This window comes from Rutilus rutilus (assembly GCF_951802725.1).
Source record: "Rutilus rutilus genome assembly, chromosome: 9".
Classification (NCBI taxonomy): Eukaryota; Metazoa; Chordata; class Actinopteri; order Cypriniformes; family Leuciscidae; genus Rutilus; species Rutilus rutilus.
Window position 1 is genome coordinate 37655399 of NC_140223.1, and position 18283 is coordinate 37673681.

The window sequence follows — 18283 nt, forward strand, 5'->3', positions numbered from 1 at the left end:
TTATCCTTTTCCGCCTTATTTTGTTGCCATGTTGTCTTTTGCCACCTTAACCACACCAAATAGTGTCACGACTTCAATGTTTCCTCTTTTGACCTTGCAAATCATAAGAGTTTGTAACACTCCTGATATCATGTATTGCCCAGGGAACCCTCATTTGAGAAAATAGTAAAAAGGGAAAAAAATTACATCTAAAGGCTAAACAAGTTGAAATGATTGTATGCAGTGTAGACAATACTACAAATAATCTAGTACATGACTATTAGCTTGTCTCAGACAGCCATTTTCTATATTACCATTACATTACACACTAAAGAGTTACAGTTTAACATATTGGACACATCTGGGCTCATGAAACGGATCAGAATAACAAACAGAACCTAGTGTGAACATGTTTTCTCCGTTTATCAATTGAAGGTTTCTTATTGTCAGTCTTGTTGGGCGTGCTCTCCTTTGTCAGCTCGTCCAATGAGCTTTTCTCACTGTAAAGACTCCCATAACTCTCAGAATCTCGTGGTTTACCTGGTTAGGAAACATAGCAGTCAATGATATAAGCAATGCCAGTGCACCCATTTGTTATAAAAATGTAATTTTTTTTATAAAAATGTAATGTAAAGTGGACATTATCCCTTTATCTCTCAAAATTACATTTATCAGACTTCCCCATTTATTATAGTTTTATTTTCTGCTGTACTGTATGGTGATACCTGTTATACTGCTTTTCTGAGGGTCAATAAACTGTGCGGGAGATTTGCTCTCTGTTGGACTATCTCCATATTTCATTGGTACCAATGGACAGCTGTCTCCTTTCTGCAGTCTCTGGGAAGCTTTAACAGAGGAAGAGATAAAAAGGAAGAAAACAGAAGACAATGACGTATAGAAAACAGTAACATAATTTATGTTTTCTGCACATTAATTAATTCATAATTATTTATTATTAATAAAACTATAATTTTATATGGAATGGACCAATAAAATCTGTTTCTCTTTTTTTATTGCAAGCATATACAGCATATATTCACTGTAGGGTACAAAATAGGTCATAAAAATGTACCAATTTGTTTTTGTTTTGTTTTTTTCTCAAAAAAGCTCAGTGAAAAAGAATGCAATAAAAATAAATAGCATATGTGCTGTTTAATTTTATGTTTATTTTATATTCACTATGCAATTTTTGCAAAATCATTTTCCAACTGATACCAAATCAGGTGACAGGTGAATACAGGTTAAACCCCGGATGTACAGGGATGTGTTCCAAACTACCGTTCATGCAAAAAATGCAAACAATTATAAATTGACTAATAATATATAAGTAATATACAGTAATATATCTAATACAAAATAAAACAGTTTATCTAACATATCTGTATAGTTCTCCCGATAAAGAATGGGATTTTTGGCCTGATTAAGAATATATAGTAGGACACCAATCCATTTGCCATGCAACTGGTAACTCAGTGATAAACAGATATTCAACAGACCTTTTAATGCCGCCCTATAGTGAGGTAGCTGTGAATCACAGTCTCTTCCAGAATGAGTCATCGTCCTGACTGAGTCACTGTTGTGCACCAAAAGCCCCATGATCTCACTCTCTGTGGCTTTTAGGTTCCTCTGTAGGAAGTAGGTTTGCATTCTTCCTTTACCTTTTACCTCTATCTCTCCACGCTCCTCCATCTGATAGCCTTTATTTCTTAGAGCACTGTTAACAAGAAATCAGCCAAATAAGTATTAATCTACGTTAAGGTTTATATATTTACAGTGCCAAATAGAGATTATTTGAAGTAACTGTAAGACAAAGGACATATTTTCATGCTTCTCACTGATAAACACTGGGACTAATGTGAATTTTGTCAGGCAGGCCATGACTCTCCATTCGGGACGCCGTGTTAACTGTATCTCCAAATAAACAGTAGCGAGGCATCTTCTCACCAACCACCCCTGCCAACACTGGTCCACTGTGCAAGCCCACTCGAATCTGGGACACAAAACACCACTTTAATAGAGTATAAATAAGATGTGAATAAGATAAAAATAAAATAAAATTTGGGGCGAAAATCAATCCAAAGTCTTTCCTAAACCCACAAAACATCTGAAAATTTGCAATCTTTCTCATGGAAATGTGAACATTTGAACAGCAGGTATGGCTTGATATTACAGACACTGAATCTCAAGTCTAAAGTATTAATCAAAGATAACCCCCATCACCTGAATAGGGTAACCAGTCACAGGGTTAGTAACCTCTTTTGCAGCTATGATCATGCCTAGGGCGAAGTTGGCAACACGCTCCGTGTGACTTGACATCAGGATTGGCACACCACCAACAACCATGTAAGCATCTCCAATTGTCTCAACCTGTCGAACACATTTTGTAACATCATTCAAATCAAAATGAATCAATTTAGTCTTACATTTAAGAAAAATCATCATGACTAAGGCTCACCTTGTAAACATTGTGTACAGAGGTAAGACGGTCAAACTTCAGGTACATAGAGTTGAGCATGGAAACAATCTGGATGGGTTCACACTCAGAGCAGATATTTGTGAAGGTCACTACATCACTGAAGAGGATGGTGCACTCTTCAAACTCACCTAAAAGAAAAGCACTGTAGAGTCAAGATTTGACTATAGTCCATGGTAAGGCACTACTGTTTGCCTAGTAATGTTCTGAGTGATTTCTGACATTCACGGATGTTACTCCATGTTGTAGAACAAATCCGTTTTCTTGCCGCTACAAACAAACATTTTGGAAGGAAAAGTCTAAATACAAATGAACAATAGGACTGTTTCCTGTCCTATGAGCTATTGTTGAAGTCCTGTACAGTTTGTCCTTGATAATTAGTTCCCTGATTGTGTTAAGGTGTGTCTTGTTAGTCTATTACCCTATATGTACATAAACTAGGGATGGGCATTAAGAAATAGAAATAGAAATACAAAAAAAAAGATTACGTGCTAGCTAGAAAGTTTTACTCCAGTTGTGGATGTGCTGTTCCAGTAACAACACGCTGAAACAAGCCACGTCTACCTATAGGAATACGACACCTATCACTGTATTCATATATAAGCTCCTCCAGTATTATCAGCAGCTGTCGTGTTTCTCAGGAGCTAATTACCCTCCTCCATCCCCAGATCCTCCTCTCGTCAGTCAGGATTTGGCTATCTAAGTGTCCTTTGAATTAGAATAAATTATCGAATTATGAAAATTAGTTAATGAAATCTGCAATACATTCATGTTGGTTCTGTTCTGTTTACCCTAAGGGGGGTTATTGCAGAAACAAAAGGCACTATCCAGAGTGATAAAGACAGTAGAGAAGGACATCAAGACTTCTCTTCCCTGCATCACAGACATAAACACTCAGCGATGCAGAACTAGGGCCAGGAAAATGATTGAAGACTTTCAGTGCTCCTATCAGGGAAGTGCTACCAGATCCAGAGAACCAACAAAGAGAGACTAAGCTACTAATCTACACCAGCTGAAGAATGAGGACACTTGAGAGAGCCTTACCTCACAGAACACATACACAAATTGCACCAGGTGAACTCTGTATACAGAGTATTTGTATATTTTTCATAAAAATCTGTCAGTACATAAATCATTTTTATGTCTGTTTCTTGTTTCACTGCGGGACAAGGAACTAAGAACAATTCACAACAATACATTCACATATTGCTGTCATGTTTGTGATTTCCCCATTGGGTTGTTTGATTCGTTTATTCCTAGATTATCTTCCTGTCTCAATAAAAGCTGTAAGTAGACCCATGCCTCAACTACTCACTTTAGACTGTACTGTGACATAAGTGATCTCAGCAGACACCATAAGTAAGTTCATAGTGCCCCTGTAGATTGAGTTTCTGATCTTTGCATCCTGGTCCCCAACAGTAGAGTAATGATTATTTTATTAACATGTCATAGAAAGATATCTGAAGTCCTCCTGATGCATTCTGTCCAACATGAGCTGAATTAGTTCCAGTAAATGTATATAGTAGAATCAATCCTGATCCAAAGATGTCCTAGAGCAGTGACTGCCACCCAGGGGTGTGATTACCGTAAGGGGTAGTTAAATAAATATATGAGGGTACATTTAGATTTAGCTTTGTTAAACATATTGAACAGAAATTATGATGGTTGTAAATTTTTTTTTTTTTATTACGTCATAATATTATTTTGCTTGTCAATGGTTTCTTCTCAACTGTGTTTAATTATACTGCTTTTTACTGGTAAAAACAAAAAACAAAAAAAAAACCCTAATTACAAATCTGCAATAATTAAATGTTATAACAATATTACCCAAATTTTACAAACTTATTCTATCATATATAATAAAATCTCAATGAACAATAAGTCCATCTGACATATGGCACAGCAGCGCAATAAGTCACAGCTCGATATCCTTTCCTGATCCTGTTCCCCTCTTTCTCTTGTCACCCAGTTGCACTTTAAGACACAGATGTTGAAACTCACTGTGCATTTGTACTTTTTATTCTGACAGTCTATGCAGGGAGTTAATTTGGGGCAATTTGAGAGGTGGTTGTGTAATTACTGAATGGAATTTAAATTACTGAATGATAATTAATGAATCAGATGAGAACCTATCACCTTACAACTGAGAATTTAAATGGAATGACTGCCTAGCTTTAACTGAAAATACTGAAGAGGTACATTGTGGGACACACTTCTATTCTCTCACCACTTCTACTGAAACCTTACTCATTGCATTCTCTGCTTGGCTAACCATCCATCCCTCCTTTTGATTCACCTGCCTCCACTCTCTTGCCCTCTTTCAGCTGGTTGGCAACATGTTTAGGCAGCATGGCATAGAGTAGATTTTCTGTCTTCTGCCTTTCCTCCTCAAGGTGTTTTGAGAGATGATGCAGCTCTTCCTTTTTCCGTTCTAGCTGGTTGGAGAGCTCCATCTCCGCTAGACGCTGCTGGTTAAGCAGGATCAGATCACGTGTAGCGTCATGTGGAGCAATATCAGAGAGGTGCATGCAGTGCTCCTCCAGCTCCTGCAAGCTGCGAAGTAAGGGCGAAGCTAGGTACAGCATGCAACGCAACAGAGGCATCCATATCATTTGTCCTGGGAGAAGGAAGCAAGAAAAATATTAGGAAAGAGGTATAGAGGCAAATGCGTTAAGGGATGCAGAGAATGCTAAATATTGGGCTAGTTACAGTTTAAAGTTACAGATGACACACCACATTTTAGTGTGATCAAGTTACTAAACCACAGTCATTAGAGAGGTTAATTTTATATTCCCTAAAGGTACAAAAGGGTGTGAGGTGGACATAAGGAGATGAAAAAGGGGAAAATCTGAATTAATGAAAGCAGAAATTTATTCTAATAATTCTAACATTTGTCAAAGTTATATAAGCCTGGAAAATAAATCTAAATATAAGAAAAAATAATCAAGCATACAGATTTGCTATTATTATAAGTTTCAAATAGGAACTTTGACACTGCGTCATGGCGTTGACATTATGGGATTGGTTCTGTGTGAGCCGGTGTCTGAAGCTGGTGTCTGAGTAGCATGTCACTGAGATTATATATAGATGCCAGAGAAACACGCCATCAACTTTTTTTTCCCTGAGGTGAGTTGGTCCACACCATGCCATCATGTGCCAAAAGAGAAAAAGAGTCAGTGCTACCAGTACCTGTTGGATTGTTCCCTCCCAGCAGGCTGTTACAGGAAAGCGAACAGACCACATCTCTTCCGGTTATCGGAAAGATGATACCGCTTTTAGATAATTTGGCAGCGTGTTGACTTCTGCCGAATGTATCTCAATGGGTTCTCAAAAGAAAAGAGTTACAGGATCCAGTTTGCCTCATGTACACCTTTTTTTACTGGTGTACAGCCCACAGTAGTGTACTCAGATCAAACAGATATTATGTCCTTGGAACTTCAGTCTCTCTTGGCCAAAGGGGCCATTGAACATTATACATTTGCTAATCCCTGGTTCCTAAGAAGGAGGGGGGTTGCGTCCCATTCTAGATCTGAGTTGCTTGATCCCTATTCCGTGGACATACAGGTTCAAGATGTTAACGCTGAAACTTATCATGTCACAAATTCTAACCAAGGATTGGTTTGTGATGATATATTTGAAGGACGCATACTTCCACATTGAGATATTGCCAGAATATAGGAAGTTTCTCAGGTTTGCCTTTCCTCCGATAGCTCTGCTTCTGGGAGTTCTAGCAAGGGTTCATTTTTGGATGAAGGGACCTTCTTTCGCAAGTGCAGGGGTCAATATATCACCCCCGACCGGAGATCTGGAAACTTTGGGTCTGGACCCTGAAGGGTACCAGCTCATAGATTCTGGTCTTTCAATTGAGATTGTTGAGACTATTTTAAGTTCTAGAGCTCCATGAGGAAGCTGTATGCTATGAAGTGGAAGCTCTCGGCTATTCATATACCCATTGATGGAGCTTCTATTGGGAGACATCCCCTAGTCCCCTGCTTTTTGCGCAGTGCTATAGTCGGCTGAAGCCTATCTGCAGGCCTCAAGTCCCTTCCTGGGATCTTTCAGTAGTCTTGAAAGGTTTATCAGGGGCTGGTTTCTGGTTTCTCCCAAGGTTTTTTCTCCATTCTGTCACCTGATTGAGTTTGGGTTCCTTGCCATTGCCTCCTCTGGCATGCTTAGTTGAGAACACTTAATATTCAACAATATTACCGATCTGACTGTACTGACGCTGCTGTATGAGAACTGAACTGAGCTGGACGATGACATAATGGTTTTGCAGGACTGCTTTATAGATGAAATTAACTAATTTAATAATTGATGATCTTTACAACGGAACTGAATCAACACTGAACTGACTTCAGCTGAACAATAGAAGAAATGCATAATGTTCCTGTTATCACTGTAAAACTACTTTGAAACAATCTGTATTGTATAAAGCGCTATATAAATAAAGGTGACTTGACTTGACTTGGATTCATTTGAGCCCCTACAGTCAGCCTCAAAAGTTACTGACTTTTAAAGTGTCTCTTTTGTTAACACTGACTTTGCTTAAAAGAGTAGGAGATTTTCAGGCACTGGCAGTAGACTCCTCCTGTTTAGACTTTTCCCCTTACACCCATAGGCCGGATTATGTCCTGAAGGTGCCTTCTGCGACTGGCCAAGGGCCAGTCATCCTTCAGGCCTTCTTTCTTCCGCCGCATGAGTCGCTGAAGCAAGAAAGACTGCATTTTTTATATCCAATCTGGGCCCTTAGGATTTACGTACTCCACTTAGGCTAGTGGCGTGAATCCACCCAACTCTTGGTCTGCTTTGGTGGGCGCAGTAAGAAGGCTACATCCAGGACCATCACTATTAGCACTGGTGCTCCTGAGGGTTGCGTCCTCTCCCCACTGCTCTTCACCCTGTACACAAATGACTGCACCTCCAAAGACCCTTCTGTCAAGCTCCTGAAATTTGCAATGACACAACAGTCATCGGCCTCATCCAAAACGATGACGAGTCTGCTTATAGACTGGAGGTTGAACATCTGGCTGTCTGGTGCAGCCATAACAACCAACAAATTTTTTGAGACAATCTACATTGTTAAAAGCGCTATATAAATGAAGATGACTTGACTTGACTTGGGCTGAACACGCTCAAAACAGTGGAGATGATAGTGGACTTCAGGATAAATCCTCCTGAACTCCCCCAACTCACCATCATGAACAGCACTGTGGGAGCAGTGGAGTCATTCAGGTTCTTGGGCACCACCATCTCTCAGGACCTGAAGTGGGACATTCATATGCAGAGGTTGTACTTCCTTCACCAGTTGAGGAAGTACAACCTGCCACAGGAGCTGCTGAAACAGTTATACTTGGCCATAATCGAGTCTGTCCGATGCTCATCAATAACTGTCTGGTTGGGTTCAGCTACCAAATCAGACATCAGGAGACTACAACGGACAGTCAGGACGGCTGAGAAGATTATTGGTTCCCCCCTGCCCACCCTCCAAGATCTTTACACCTGCAGAGTGGGAAAAAGGGCTAAGAAAATCACTTTGGACCCCACACAACCAGCCGAGTCTCTCTTTGAACTGTTGCCCTCTGGCCGGCACTACAGAGCACCGAGCATCAGAACAGCCAGGCACAAGAACAGTTTTTTTCCACAGGCTACATTCAGCCTGAACAATTAAAACTCTCATAACTGTACATGGTCTACCGTAACTGCACATTTGTAAATAACATCTACAATTTTACATCTGTAAATTACATCATAAACTGTTCACTTGTAAATAACATATCTGTACATTCATTAATGTATATTTATATATATATTTATTATATATTATATATTTTATAATATTTTATATATTATATACTTTATACGGCTGTATATATCGCATTATTTAAATTTGTGTTTCTTATATTATTGTTATATTTCATTTCCACTGTGTATTTCCTATGTCTGCACTATCATGTATGTCTGCATCATGTCTGTACTTTCTTCTGCACTGGAAGCTCCTGTCACCAAGACAAATTCCTTGTGTGTGTAAACATACTTGGCAAATAATGCTCATCTGATTCAGATTTCCCCTTGGATTGTCGATGTTGGTATTGTTGTTCCCATAACATCAACTCCATTAAGCAGATTCAAAGTTCCTATTCGAAAGGGAACATCTCAGGTTACATAGGTAACCTGGTTCCCTGAGAGGGAACGAGACGCTGCGTCACCACACCTTGGAGAATGCCTGAAAGTGCCTTCCTTCAGACAATAGAATTTGATGGAGTGTTTCTCAGGCACCTATTTGCCAACGCCATGAAGCAGTATCTCGTTCCCTCTCAGGGAACCGGGTTACATAGGTAACCTGAGACTTTCTTAACTCTGTTCCTGGAGCTACCCTAGCAGTGCACAGTTAATATGTCTCCTTAATTAAGCACACTTGATTCAGGACATTATTGGTAGAGACTCCAAGACCTGAAATGGGTGTGTCAGACAAAGGAGACATTCATGGATGTCTTCAGGAACAGGTAAGAAAACCACCGACAAAGAGACACATAGTGTTCCCCACACCACTTTCATTTCAATTAATATACATACAGCTCATATTACAGATGAAAAAAAATAGAATTTTTGACAGAACAGCAGAAACAATCGGGAATAAATGGCTGAGAATTCTCACCTCTCAGTTCTAGCATGGGTCTCTCTTTCCAAGCCATAGGCATTATTTCTCTTTTTGTCCGCAAAATAAAATGGCTATTAATGAACTTGCGGATGCTGCAGATGTTGAAAGTCACCTTTGGATTCTGGATGGTGAAATATTGATCCAGCTGGCCACACCTGGTCTGTAACTCTGGCACAATTCTCTGAATAGTCACCCCTGCCTGTCTAACCTGTAGCTGAATGCATGCATTGAGTAGAAGAAAAGATCAGTGACTTAATTTAAAAAATATTAGGCACTGAGCAAAGCAGAAAATGTTAGACAGAATGCTTTCAAACTATAGCCCTCTCAGTCACTTTATCAACACATCTGTAACAACATGGCAACTTTCCACCTTTAAAAAGGCTCAAAGAAATAACACAGAACCTCAGCAGTCGAAAATTACAGACCAATCTCTTTCCTTTCACGGTCTAAAGCCCTTTGCTAAAACTCTGCTGCGGACAAGAGTGAACTCCCACTGGACAGGTCTGCTGCCTATAAACCACCTGATGTGTAAATACTGCATAAGTACAAAATTAATATAGAAATTTGTGCACATACAAATTCACATGCATATAGTATATTAGGATAAAACCTAACTTAAATAAAATATCTGCGCACCGGAACACTTTTTTCCATGGCATATCCCGGTGAAGATTGCTTAGCTCAAGATAATTCTGCTTTTAATTCTGTTCTACATTCTGAAATAACATTCTGAGATTATTTTCAATTTCACACAAATAATGACCAACAATGTGCACTTGACTCTGACTAAGAAGATGACAGCCATTGACACAGCTTGTACAACCACTGCCTCATGCAGGTGAGCTGTTGCTGTCAGGTGCAGTATTCTTTGCACAACACTGGCATCTTATATTTTTCCACATCTTATATTATGCCACTGTTACATGCTGGTGGAAGTTGTGATGCATCCGGTGACATATCCATTTGTGAGTGGCTCATGCCACTTAGCTGCTGGATTTCTGTGGCATGTTCAGTTGTGCATGGCCTTTATATCCTTACATCAGGCTTTACAGTAGTGTTGACATTTAACAGATTAGCTTATAAATATTAGTGCGATTTTACTATAGGATATTTGCTCATCACTCAACAAATGCTTTCGATGGGTAAAAACTAATACACAACCATAAACAAACTTCCTATAATAATAATATACTGTATATATAAATGTTTTCCCACTACTTTCCTGCATTTTATTTCTGCTCTAGCTAGTGTACTAATCTGACACACGTTCCCTTACTTGTAAGTTGCTTCAGATAAACTTGTCTATTAAATAAATAAATGTAAATCCTCAACCATCACTTACTTCTTCATCAAACACAATGTGGAAAGGGAAGGCATTGCAAAATGTCTTCAGATCGATGCAGAGATTATCTGGGTACACAGGCTCAAATCCCCTTAAAGTTGTATCTGATGTGGAAAGAAAAATCTAATTAATACAATCACTCATAAATACAAAGTTTACTCTATAGTTAATCTCAGGAAAACATGGTAATTTGTTTAGGAAAATTAGTAATGTAAGAATGTTGCTGATTACAAAGCATACAGACCATCGTCAGAAAATCATTTTGTGATTGACAAAAAATGATTCTCAGCTAAGAGGTATACATAACTGTAGAATTAAAATAATACTTGTAAATTTTGTTGCATCTCATATACATCATGGTCTTCCTAGAACAAATAATTTTATTCTATCTTTACCCTTTTCTGGATGTATCAAGCTTCTGACTGTGCCCCAGTGGTTTTTCTGCACAGGATTTTGAGACTTCTTCAGGAGGGACCTTTTAGAAAAGTCCTGGAAAGAAATCAGTGAAGGTGTGTGTTACTGTATGCCCAAGCAAAACCATAACCCTCAATAGTATACATAATGTTGTGTATAACTGTGAAATAATACAATTATTATTACTATATGTTACAACATATATCTAGAACACCAAAAATAAATTGAGTAGAGTTGGTGAGAAAGCATTTTCAGTGCATACTTTGTCTAAGAACACTGGTGTGATGAGGAAAACAATATGCTCCTTTTTCCCCATCCTCTCAACTTCCTCTATCTGGTTCACTATTTCCATCTTTATTGTGCTGTTGAAGAAGTCTTTGGCCACAGCTCCAATGATACCTACAGCAGCAGAAATTGACCAGTCAACCAGAAAATTTCATTACTTCGTTATGCACATATAGCTTGCATGGATGGATGGATGGATGGATGGATGGATGGATGGATGGATGGATGGATGGATGGATGGATGGATGGATGGATGGATGGATGGATGGATGGATGGATGGATGGATGGATGGATGGATGGATGGATGGATGGATGGATGGATGGATTATAGATAGATTATAGATAGATTATTTATAGATAGATAGAAAGATTATAGATAGATAGATAGATAGATAGATAGATAGATAGATAGATAGATAGATAGATAGATAGATAGATAGATAGATAGATAGATAGATAGATAGATAGATAGATAGATAGATAGATAGATAGTTTACCAGGGACAATATGACAAAGACCTCGTCGGTCCGAGTAGTAATGTAACAGCAAGGTGCCATCATTGTTTTTTTCTACACGGAATGATGGTGCGTTCATTTCCTAAAATAAAATAAAGACAACGCAAATTTGCTATAGATTTATATATATATTCATATTTTGCATTTGAAAGATCACACCATATGTTTTTGTAGTTCTTATCACACGAATAAATATTTATAAATGATTCTGAATGCATGAATGAATAAATCACTAACTCAGAAAAAGTAATATTGAGTGAGAATGAAAGGTCCTATTTTGGCACATCAAAAGTGGGCTATTAATTCTGGATTAACAAATAAATTATGAAACAGTGTCTTTGATCGAAATTCTCCTCAAGATGTTTATGGGAATAATAATGTCCTGCTCACTTTACCTTGTAGGAAAGAGAGAGATAGCTGTGCAGTGAATCCAGATTCTCCATAAACTCAAACAGATTTCCTCCAAGGGTGCGCAACATATGATCATATCCAGACCTTTTGCAGAATTCAAAGAAGTATTCTCCAAACTGCCTCAGCAACACACTTTGATCAAGGTCTTTGGATAAACACAGAATTAAGCAATAAGCCCAGCGAAGCCGTGTTTTACAGTGGACTTAGAACAGCTAAGGGGCGTTGTTAGGCTAAAACCCCCCTAGTAATACTAATGTAATGCGCAGTAATACTAATGTAATGCGGTCACAGGTGTATGTTTGTTGAGTAATTCACAACGGCGTTGAACGTGGCTCAACCAATCAGAATCAAGGACTGTCCGTTTTATAAAGTGCACATTAACTTTGACTTGGGCGACAAAGAACAAGCACGCTCTTTCTAATAAATACTGCTGGGTGCTCTGAAAATCAAACAGTCTTAAGTGAAAGTGCTTTACCAAGCATCTTGCAGGCCTCTGTCACTAATTGCATGGTGATGTCATCTGTGTACACTTCATAAGTCATAAAGGTGTCTTGAACCCTTGCCTCATCCCTGCAAAAATCCAGTCAAAACCAGTGTTTTTCTGTGTAAAATCAAGTAATTTATAGGAGCGTTATGGATGCTCACCTTAGTTTGTCCCATGTCTCTTCTCCAAATCTGTCAATCACTAGAGACTTCAAACATGTGTTGATGAATCCATACTGGACATGAGAGTTAAACACATAGCCATTTGACATGTTTTGTAGCGACAATACTGAAGATTAAATTCACTTAGCAAGAACGAACGATAGACCAAGGCTAGGCTATATATCAGTTACTAAAAGGATTTACGTCAAACATTCTATTGCACAATGTTTGCTTTCTCTACAAGTGGATTTGTATGTTGGTTTAAAAATATATAACTAAAATAACCTCCTAAATTAGAATAATTCATCCTCCAAAAAAAACTAATATATTCAGGCAAGGGTAAACTAATGAAGGTAGACTCAGGCTGGGGCAAGTATTTTATTTTTGTATGCAGTTAGGTGCATAAGTTTGCTTACCCTTGGCAGAATCTGCAATAGGTCTAATTTTAAAAATAACATGGATCATATAAAAGAGCATTTTACTTTGTTATTTACTGCCCTGATTCACATTACAGATACTTACTGCTCCACATTACAAAATAATAACTGTATTTACAAATGATCATGTTCAAAGTATAGATCCCAGCTATGTTTTTATTATAGTATGCAGCTTTGTCAGTGATCAGTGACTGTTTATACGTTTTGTGATAGTCCCTGTTTCGTCCTGAGTGAAGCTGCCCACCATTTTAGGAAAAATCCCACCGCGCAACTTTCCAGCATTTTGAGCTCTTCTCAATAATTGCTATATGACCTTGAGATCATGCATTTAACATTTCTAAAATGGATGCAAACTTTTGTAGACAGCACCCTAAAAAAGGGATTTTCCTTCATACTTTGAATTACGCATTATATTGTGTTATTGTTTAAGGGTTAAAGGAAATGTTCGTAAACTTAACAGAAAATGTCCTGACAGACGATTACCAGTACCTTTTCTGTTTTTCTATGGATTTCATATTTTACAGTGAGGATGATCGGTGTATATTGTTATTATTTTATATAGCCCTATAATTTTATATTTATTACATATAGCCCAACATTTTTTATGCAGTAATTCTGAAGGGCAGTTAAACAATTAAATATCATATCTCTTATATTTGTATAAATTCTGCAAGAGATTTATAAACTGAGAGATATTTATGCACTCAACTGCATATACTGTACACACATCAATAAAAATGCAATAAAGCAAAATTCATAGCATATACAGAACATTTGCTGCAAGTAAAATAAAATTGCAATATCCTTACCATTTCTCTATCAGGTTGTTTTCCTTGGGCGTATGAAAGCTTACAGTTCAATAACTCAATTTCTTTTATATTCCATGGATCAAACATCCACCTTCATGTCCATCATGATTAAAAAAATAATACCAGGCTACAGTTCAATCCAGCAATAAACCAGAATTTTTCTTCATCAACTATTTACAAAATTATTTATCAGGAGTCCCAAACATGCACGACCCGAAATGTCCGCAGCAGGAGATACAGCACGAGCCCACATGACAACATGAATGAGAACGCATGACCCAAATGAGAGATTGAAGACCCTCTGATGTCTTGCCAGAGGCGCCTCCAGGAAATGTTTAATGGGGTGGCCAGAGGGGGACAGTAAAACTCCTAGGGTGGCACAATAAAACATACACTGGAAAAAATCTTACCTTCATTTGTAATTTCAAGATCTATTCCTACTTTGTCTAACCCACAAAATGAAATGAATTTATTGGATGTAATTTTGTTTTACTTGCATGAAACCTGTTAGTTTAGATGTTCTTACATAAAGCAAATTTATTCACTGTTTCTTGCGATTGTAAATACATTTATACTATGCATCGAAGGGAAAATTCAGGATCCACTCTGCCAAAAACCAAAACCTAAAAGGAAATTAACGTTTATTTAATAATCAATTAATTAATCAAATGTATTTAATAATCAAAACTCAAATAATACACAGATGTACAAACATTTAAATTACACATAGGGCAGTTTTTATATCAACTTTTTAGTGATAGAATTATGCGTCTACTCCAATTTGTTGGTGAAATATAACCATTAAAAACGTAATAGCCTAATTTGTTTCCATGACATATTTACTTAAACATAACCTATAATGAAGAAATCATTATGTCAAGTAAAAGATTATGAATATGTAAAGTCTTTATCAAATTGCTCCTCTCTAGAATTATTTTTTTAGTGCAACCAGCATAACATACAAAAAGCTGTTCAGAGAGTCTGATTTGCTTGTTGCGTTCAACATTGATGTGCAGAGCGAGTACAGGACAAAGCAGCTGCGGTGAGGGGTTTTCCGCGACCTTAGACCCATTCTGAGTGTAAGGAGAGAGGGTTATCACATGATTTCTGAATGGCATTGAAAGCACTTTAGGCACATAACCCTTCCTTGGTTTCATAACGACTTAACAGTCATTAAAACCAAAGCTTAAGCAGGATTAGTTGACTGACAAAGTGTGCATGTCACCTATTCGCTTAACAGAAGCGAGTGCAGTAAAAGCACTGTCTTGAGAGAGAGAGAACTTTGAGCGATTTAAGTGGCTGGAAAGGGGAGCATGCCAGGTCACTAGAGATAGGTCCCAAGTGGGAATTGTGGTCAGGCGAGGAGGGTTCAAACGTCTTGCGCCGTGTAAAAACTTTAATACCAGATCACTCTTTCCCACTGACTATACATCAAAACCATTATGAAAAGCTGATATAGTAGCTACATATAGGGTAGAGTGGGGGAAAACGCCCCCCTTTAGGAAAATGTGACATTACAGTGAAACAAAACATAAATGTGACTAGAATTGCCATCCCGGTTTTGAGTGACTATGGCAGGAGTTATTCACCAAATATTAAAATTGCTCAGCCTTCATAATTAATTAGTATTTTCACTGAAAATATTTTTGTACAAAGGGGGCGTTTTGCCCCAGCGGTGGGGTAAAACGCCCTCCAAGGTGGGGTAAAATGCCCCCTTTCTTACCAACCAGTTTGCTTCATAGATCAACAGCAAAATTAACAGACAATAGTTTTTAATCTCTAAAGGTAAAAGGCAAGTAATGTATCAACATGTATATATATTAATATTTATTTCAGCAATGTCCAAAATAGCCAAATTTAACTACCTTCCATCAGTGAGCTAACTGTGCTAGCAAGCTAGCTAGTTAATGCTCACTTGAGGTAATTTTTTCATGTTTTGTTCAAATATTTAGATTTTACCACCTAGTTATACTGCATTAAGTGTAAAACAAAGGATTTGATAGACAGAAATATTTTATTATAGTAATTATGATAGAGAAACTATACCCCCAGGGGGGGAGGGGGCGTTTTACCCCTCAGCGTAGGGGGCGTTTTACCCCACAAGCTATGAGTTTTTTAAAAAATGTTTAATTTTTAAAATATAATTATATTCCTTATAAATAATATATGATCTCAAACTACAGACTTCACTATTCATTTATCATACATCACTGCGATATCCTGCAGAACAATATTCTCTTAAACACTTATTTACTAATATCTGAAAATTATAGCATTTACCATACAATCCTCTTCTCTTCAAATGTGTCGCTGGTGTCAGCTTCTCCGTAGAGATTTGTATATCCCCGTTATCAACGTAGTGCATAGCAACAGTAAAAATGTATCTTGACTACTTTTAGTGATTATTTTGGGAAAAACAGGTGGGGGGCGTTTTACCCCAGGGGGGGCGTTTTCCCCCACTCTACCCTACTTTTAGCGTATCATCCAAGCGTTTTTGCAGAAAGGACAAAATGAATGAGATTGAGCAGTTCGCTGGATCTAAACACTTTGAGTCACACTAATCAGTGAAAACCTTCCATTTATGAGTGTAGAGGCGTCTGGTGGACTGGGCCCTCACCTCAGAAATCGTTTTAATCACCTGCTGGGTCAATGAGACTGAAGCTGGCGAACTCCATTGAGTTGCCAGACATGCAAGTCCCACAACCTCAGCTTGGGGTGCCAGAACGAACCGTTCGCTTAAGATAGGAGGTCCTTCCTCAGAGGAATGGGCCATGGGGGGTCCGACAGCATTTAGAGAAGGTCAAGTCAAGTCATCTTTATTTATATAGCGCTTTTTACAATACAGATTGTTTCAAAGCAGCTTTACAGTGATAACAGGAAAATAATGCAACAAAGTTTGTTTCGGCTCTACAGCAGATCTAGAAGAAAGTACCATCTGATCTGGATATGGACCGGATCTGACTAACTACGCTAGCCTCGGGATAGACAGATAGACGAATATAAGCTTAGATACCATTCATCGTGTCTTATGGGAAGTGTTCCTGGTTCCGGGTTGACCTAATTTATGCAGCCTAACAGTCTTTTAATGGATGTGAATTATAGAAATGTGATAGTTTTATGTGTATGCCAGGTTAAAGATATGTATTTTTAGTCTAGATTTAAACTGACAGAGTGTGTCTGCTTCCCGAACAAGGCTAGGAAGACTATTCCAGAATTTGGGCGCTAAATAGGAAAATGTTCTACTGCCTGCGATTGATTTTTGATGGATGAATATTAACTGGCCAGAATTTTGAGATCGCAATAGATGTGAAGGACTATAATGCATCAAGAGTTCGCTCAAGTTCTGGGGAGATAAACCATTTAGTGCTTTATAAGTAATTAGCCAGATTTAAAAATGTATGCATGGATAATTGTGGATGATTCTGCTTTATGTTATGTATAAATATGACCCTTCTTCCTTAATAAACTGGAGAATGTTATAGTTCTGCACTGTCTCTGTGTCTGCTTGATCATTCTCCCGAGATCTCGCGCTGCTGCTGCTGCCACACATCACAGGGGTTAAGGCGCCTGTTTCCAACTGATGACTGACAGCTTCGAGGCTGTAGATAGTCTACCTGAAAATAGACTAGAGCCAATGCAGTGTTGACCGAACCGGGCTGATATGGTCATACTTTCTGGTTCTGGTAAGAACTCGAGCTGCTGTGTTTTGGACCAGCTGGAGTTCATTTATTAAGCGTGCAGGGCAACCACCCATAAGAGCATTACAATAATCTAGCCTTAAGGTCATAAACACGTGACATGACCTAAGATGGAAAAATGCAGTTTTACAGATGCTAGAAATATGGCTTTCAAATGAAAGAACACACCAAGGTTCCTAACTGACAACGAAGACTTGACAGAGCAGCCATCAAGACACGTGTTAGGTTATTACGTGCAGAGGTTTTTGGTCTAATAATTAAAATATCTCTTTTTTTTTGTCAGAATTATGTAGTAGGAAATGACTAGTCATCCCATTTTTATATTAACTATGCATTCTGTGAATTTTGGTGAATTGATCAGGGCGTGAAGAAATATACAGCTGAATATCATCAGCACACCAGTGAAAACTAATCCCATGCTTCAAAAATGATATCTCCCAAGGGTAGCATGTACAGGGTGAAAAGCAACGGTCCTATTACTGAGCCTTGCAGTATTCCATACTGAACTCGATATGACATCTCTTCGTTTACTACTACAAATTGATAGTGGCCAGATAAGTCTCTGTGTCTGCATCCAATTTAATCTGAATTGGATGGATACTATATCCGATCATTT

General features: G+C 38.1%; 1 protein-coding gene across 1 annotated transcript; it reads right to left on the reverse strand.

The window, feature by feature from the left end:
- Nucleotides 1-227: 227 nt before the first annotated feature.
- LOC311297423 (guanylate cyclase soluble subunit beta-2-like) lies at nucleotides 228-14144 on the reverse strand. The gene is made up of 16 exons (XM_084419671.1): nucleotides 13970-14144; nucleotides 12724-12797; nucleotides 12554-12648; nucleotides 12063-12223; nucleotides 11650-11749; nucleotides 11129-11265; nucleotides 10848-10941; nucleotides 10453-10556; nucleotides 9108-9324; nucleotides 4749-5069; nucleotides 2435-2583; nucleotides 2200-2346; nucleotides 1815-1969; nucleotides 1476-1693; nucleotides 705-824; nucleotides 228-519 (listed from the first exon to the last, which is right to left on the reverse strand). Exons 1-16 carry the CDS (start codon nucleotides 14054-14056, stop codon nucleotides 359-361), a joined length of 2340 nt encoding a protein of 779 aa, XP_084275797.1. The 5' UTR covers nucleotides 14057-14144; the 3' UTR covers nucleotides 228-358.
- Nucleotides 14145-18283: the final 4139 nt, after the last annotated feature.

Excerpts from the sequence above, each read along its gene's own strand:
- LOC311297423 (XM_084419671.1), bottom strand. The coding sequence starts at position 14,056 with ATGTTTGATCCATGGAATATAAAAGAAATTGAGTTATTGAACTGTAAG. Across the intron at positions 2,347-2,434 it reads CTGTACACAATGTTTACAAG|GTTGAGACAATTGGAGATGC; the intron begins GTGAGCCTTAGT and ends TGTGTTCGACAG. Across the intron at positions 1,694-1,814 it reads ATTAGTCCCAGTGTTTATCA|TGCTCTAAGAAATAAAGGCT; the intron begins GTGAGAAGCATG and ends TCTTGTTAACAG.